Source organism: Parus major, chromosome 6 (genome assembly GCF_001522545.3).
Source record: "Parus major isolate Abel chromosome 6, Parus_major1.1, whole genome shotgun sequence".
Taxonomy (NCBI): Eukaryota; Metazoa; Chordata; class Aves; order Passeriformes; family Paridae; genus Parus; species Parus major.
In genome coordinates this window covers 30,632,089-30,637,846 of record NC_031775.1, presented here as the reverse complement: position 1 = coordinate 30,637,846, position 5,758 = coordinate 30,632,089, and the positions used below count along the sequence as shown (strand labels likewise).

Genomic DNA, 5,758 nt, shown 5'->3' with positions numbered 1-5,758 from the left:
TCTTTTCCTTCTTTTCCTTCTTTTCCTTCTTTTCCTTCTTTTCCTTCTTTTCCTTCTTTTCCTTCTTTTCCTTCTTTTCCTTCTTTTCCTTCTTTCTTTGTTAAGAAGCTGTGATTATCTTTAGAAAATTCCTGAGCTAGCGCTGTATATCTGATGAACATCAGCATTTAATTAATGTGGATTTTTTTTTTTTCCCCCCAAGAATGAGAATGACCTTGGTGACTCCTTCAAACAGAGTTTTCATTTTGTTTTCTTAGAATCATTAAGGTTGGGAAAGCCCTCTAAGATCATTCCATCCATCCATTCCCCCAGCACTTCTGAGGTCACCACTAACTCATGTCCCCAAGTGCCACATCCATTTTAAGTACAATTTTTAGGGGACTGCCTGTGGTGCTGGGATTGTGGTTCCAGCTCCAAATGCTGGAGCAATGTCTGGGATAAATCAGTAACTGGGGTGTTATGACACACACTGGGTGCTGCAGAGATCCTGGAGCTGGTGGGAGATGTGGTAGCAAAAGTTCCCAGTGGATCTTCTTAAGCTCCTACAGAAGAAATTGATATCATTAATTGGTATTAAATGACCTAATTACCACTAGAAATGGTCTAGTAGTGCTGTTTTATTGTACCTGGGGGAAGTCCATGGTGAGCACTGGGCTCTGGGGAGGGATCCCTGGATTGCTTTCCATGACACAGAGTGGTCAATCCACTGGGCTCATCCAGCCTGGTCCATGTGTGCTGCTTTACAGTGCCCATGAGGAACATCACAAACTTCTAAATTCTGCTTTTGCTGCCTGCTAAAACCAGAAAACTGAGGGGATGGGAATTTTTCCAGTCACATTTCTGGGAAACCAGACACATTCCATGCAAAAAGTAATTGTGCAAGTGAAAGTTCCCTGTCAAAAAGAGACTTTTCAAGTAGGCTTGAAGTCACAAATCTACAGAAAACAGAGACAAGATTTTTGCTCCCTGCCCTCAGAATTACTGAAGGTTTATAACCTGGAATTTTCACCTGTTTCTGGATGGATGAGGCAGTGATGATGCCTTAGGTTGGTTAAAGCAGAGCCTTGTCTGAGTCACATTTGTTCAGTACTTCCCCAGCCTCCATTTAAGTCCATCACTCACTTTATTCAACATTTGCAACACTGAGCAGCATTTGCAAGATGGGGTTCTTAAAAAATGCTGCCATCAAGGACATCTGCAGATTTTCCTGCTACTTACAATAATATCTCCTGTCCTTTCATGGGTGAAGTGCTTGTACTAATTAAATTCACTAATCTAATTGGCAACGTACATCTTTGATTACCCACCTCCTGTTGCAGCTTTCTGTAGAGTTCACTTTGTGTTTCTTTTTCCTGTGGTCTCATTTCTTGTGTCATTAAGGTTCTGCTGGGTTTTCTTATTAAGTTTACAGGAAAAGCCTTGAATGATTATACTCATTAAGGCAGTCTTTTATGACCTTGGTAAAAAAACAAAACAAAGCCATCTAACCCAAAATGAATCTGTATGAATATCAGGTTTGCTCATAATCTCCCTTTTTCTTATTTCAGATGACTGCAAATAAAAAAAATCAAATTAAACCATAAATATTTCAGTAATTCATCATGTTATATTATTTTGAAAAGTTAGGCTTCTTTGGATATTAAACCTAGCGGGTAATAACTGCATTTTCAAAAAAAATACCCAAAAAACAACCAACATCTGTTTAGAAATGAACCTGAAAGGACAGAACTGATCCAGCCCGAGGCATTCTGAGCAGGACTTGTTTATGTGGGATCATTAATAAGATAAATTCAGAGGAATGACTTGTGAAAACACAATATGATGTTAATTCATTAATGACTGAATGAGGAGGTTATGCACCATTCTTTAGGCAATTTATTAATTCATTTGATCTTCAAGTCCATAAGAAAAAAAAAAATAATTCAGTTGAACTGGCAACTGTAATTAAACATAATTAATTAGTGGTGGTTAATTTATTTCATGTTTAATATGGCTTGTTCTTGTTTAATAATATTAAACCTGTATTATAAAACAAAACCAAACACTGTCAAATTGTCAGGAAAATTTTTATTTGCCTGCTTAAGGAAATGAAAATTATAAAAGCCAGCAGGGACAGAGTGATTATTTTATTTTTTATATATATAATTTTCTCCCCCATTCAGTTTGTGACAGTGATCTTGTGGGAAGATTTACCCAGGTTTTGCTGGGCCGGAGCAGCACCTTGAGCCTTTTAATGCTTTAGCCAGATTTGTTTTTGTGCCTGTGATCTTGGGTTGGACCTGACAGTCTTGGAGGTCTGCTGCAAGCTTTATGAATATGAGATTGTCCCTGACTTGTGTCCTGCCTGCAGATTTGGGGTGGAATTCACAGTTTCTGTGGAATGTGGGCTCTGATGTCAGGAGAATCTGCCCATTTATGTGTAAAGGCAGTGGTTTGGTTTTTTGTGGTTTTGCAGGAGTGCAGGGAGGTGTTTGCAGGTTTGGCCAGGCTGGTTGGGATAAATCCAGCAGAACATCCAAGGTGACCAGGGAACAGAGCAGAGAGCTGTGGAGGATGATCAGACCTACTCCAGAGAGGAACAGGTGGCTCCATGAGCTCATAGACTTTAATCACCTTGGCATGATTGAGACAAACACTTTTGAGGGAGCTGTTTCAGCCCTGCAGTGCCCATCAGGGGGATGGAGCAGGGACTTCCCAAGGTCACCCTGTCCCTGGAGATGTTCTCATCCCTGGAGATGTTCTCATCCCTCTCCAGCAAATCCCTGCAGCTGCTCGGACCCTCCACATTTCCCCACGTCCTGGTGGCTCAGGAGAGGTTTCTGTGGCAGGGCTGTCTCAGCTCCTGGCCTCTGTTTAATCCTTTGTGTTTCTGCCTCACCCAGCGTGGGAGCCAGGCTAATTGAGTTTTAATTGACAAGTCGAAGCCTGCTGGTGATTAGGCAGTGCTTTGGCTAATTAATTTAGAATGGAAGAGCGGAGCTGTTGTGGACACCCAGCTATAGCCAATGGACCTGATCTCCTCCTCTTGAAAAGAGGCAAAATGAATGTGACAGAAGATTAATGTGTTTTCTAACAACTCCCAGACTTTATTAATGAATCACATTATATTCAGCTGAAGTTTGGAGCCAGTACCTTTCTCATGTTGTGTTTTGTCTGTATTTTTAAATCTTTATTGGGCTTTCCCAGCAGAGGAAGGAATTAAAAAATAAGGAAATAATGTACAAGTCTATAAGCCTACAACATTATTATTTTTTTAATCTCCTTCCCTTTGATTTGAGAAACCTCATTAGCAAGAATTAGCTTTCATTAGACTGTCAAAGAGTGCAAGTCCCCAAAAAGCTTCTGTACATGTTTTATTGAAGAGTACTGTGCCACATAAATGCCAGGATTATTTAAAAAGGCAGAGAAGGTTATAAAATTCAAAACAAAATACCAAATAATTTATTTAGCAGCTGAACCATCATATACCTCATGCCAGCAGAGATTTTTATTGAGTATGTTTGTCCCTGTAGCACTGAATTCCCAGTGAGCTTCTTCAGACACCAAAAATACCAGAATCTGATATTTACCAAAGTGTGCTATTTATTCTATAAACCCTTTATCTATTTGTTACTAAAAGACTTGTTCTACATGAATAATTATATAAAAAATAATATTTCAAACCTCAATGACACATCTCAGCTGCTTTTAAAATATTTCTTACATGCTCACTGATTCTCCTGATTATGTTTTCTGCACTGTTGATCAGCAGGGGTGGTGATTTCCACGTTTTTCTGTGGGAAATTTTACAGTTTGTTAGCAAGCTGCTGCTCTGAAGTTTGGCCAACCATTAAGGCCAACCTGTGGGTGCTACAAAGAGCATTTCAAGGCTTCAGCAGGGACAAACTCCTGCCTCCTCCAGGCCAGGCTGGATGGAGTTTGGACCTGGCCTAGTGGAAGATGTCCCTGCCCATGGCAGGGATGGGAACAGGATGATCCCTAAGGTCCCTTCCAGCCCAGATCATTCTGTGATCCCATGAATCCTCACTGGAAAATGTGCTAAAACCCTGAGCAGCCCATTCCAGCCCAAATTAAATCTATTTGCATGTGCCAGCCACCAGCAGGAAGCAGTGTGGTTATGGAGAACAGTATTTCAGGTGGAATTGAATAAAACCTGCCTTAACCACCCCTGCATTCCCAGAGGCACAGGGCAGTGGGATTGCTGCAGCTCTGGGAGCTTTAACCACAGCAGCCTGCAAGAACTAAGGTGTGCTGAAATTCATGGAGTCAATTTTGATCTGCCTATAGCACTTTAAAATTCAGCCAATTTCCACTCCAGCATGAGGAATGGAATGAGTTACCAGCAGAGATGCTTTTCATTTCCAGGGGAGGCCAGTGCCTCGACAATGTGGGACAACAACGCTTGGATTTTCTTCTATGACAACAGTACTGAAGGAGAACCTCCCTTCCTAATCCAGGATTTTATCCATGCCTTCCAACCAAATGCCAAACTAATCATCATGCTGAGGGACCCTGTTGAAAGGTGAGCAAGAAAAGGTTCTTGTTATAATAATGTTTTTAGTTCTCACTCTGTTGGATGCAAGTAAATATTCACGTGGTGTTTGAGAGCTACTTGGTTGTGAAAAGAGGGGTTTTATTCTGTGTATTTTGGCACAGGTAACAGTGATAATGTTTTAAAGAGAAGCAGGTGTGAATGCCATGAGTGCCATGCCTGGAATCCTGAGCTACTCTGAAAAAAAGAATTTATAGGTTTCCAAATGCAATGTAATGCCATTATCTGAGCTAATATCCCTGGCTCTTAGCGGGGCTATTTAGACTAGGAGGGCACTGCATCTTCAGATCTCAGCAGAAGTGGTCCTGGGAAATGTTTAATTTAATTTAAGTAATAAAATCTATGTTTTCATGGGGTTTGAAGTTCAAACTGATTACTTAATAATGATTGAGAATGATTAAATAGCTCTGGAGTCAGCAAATGACACATTTTTTTTAAACTCTTTAAAGTGCTTGGTGAGAGACTCACGTAAAGTTTCACTGGGCATTTGTAGCTTGCACAGCCAAAAGCTACAGGGGGATCATCCTTGATCTTCCTGACTTTGTTTGCAGGCTAAATGGCTATGGAGAGTCAGGAACGTCCAGCTTTCCACTTGTATTTTGCTTTTTCTCTCCAGATTTCTGGGACATTCCTTCCCACTGTGTCCTCTTCAGCAGGATAATAACGATGAGGGTGATGGGGAGGTGGAGGGGGTGGAGGCAGAGGATCAGACTGAGGGGGTGTGAATTCCTCCTCACTGCAGCTCCACAGGGATATTCAGAATACTTGTGGCAGGGTCAGTGCTCAAGGGAAAAGCGCCAGAAAAACTCAGGGAAGGAAGGGAGGGCAGGTGATGATGAGGATGGAGATGATGGCAGGGGATGAAGATGATGGTGGGGATGCAGGTGATGGTGGGGATGCAGATGATGATGGGGGATGAAGATGATGGGGATGCAGATGATGGTGGGGGATGAAGATGATGATGGGGATGCAGACAATGATGAGGATTGAGTGATGGTGGCGGATGAAGATGATGATGGAGATGTAGATGATGATGATGGGGATGCAGATGATGATGAGGATGGAGATGATGATGGAGGATGAAGATGATGATGGGGATGCAGATGATGGTGGGGATGCAGATGATGATGAGAATGGAGATGATGGGAATGCAGAGGATGATGAGGATGGAGATAATGGCAGAGAATGAAGATGATGATGGGGATG

General features: G+C 41.7%; 1 protein-coding gene across 4 annotated transcripts in view; it reads left to right on the top strand.

The window, feature by feature from the left end:
- The window catches only part of CHST15 (carbohydrate sulfotransferase 15), a 44,085-nt gene that overhangs the window by 31,049 nt on the left and 7,278 nt on the right, over positions 1–5,758 (top strand). For all 4 annotated transcript variants that reach the window (XM_015633808.2, XM_015633806.2, XM_015633807.3 and 1 more), the window contains one exon: positions 4,366–4,522. In XM_015633808.2, the coding sequence (XP_015489294.1) occupies positions 4,366–4,522 (157 nt within the window). The remainder of the gene's footprint in view (positions 1–4,365; positions 4,523–5,758) is intronic.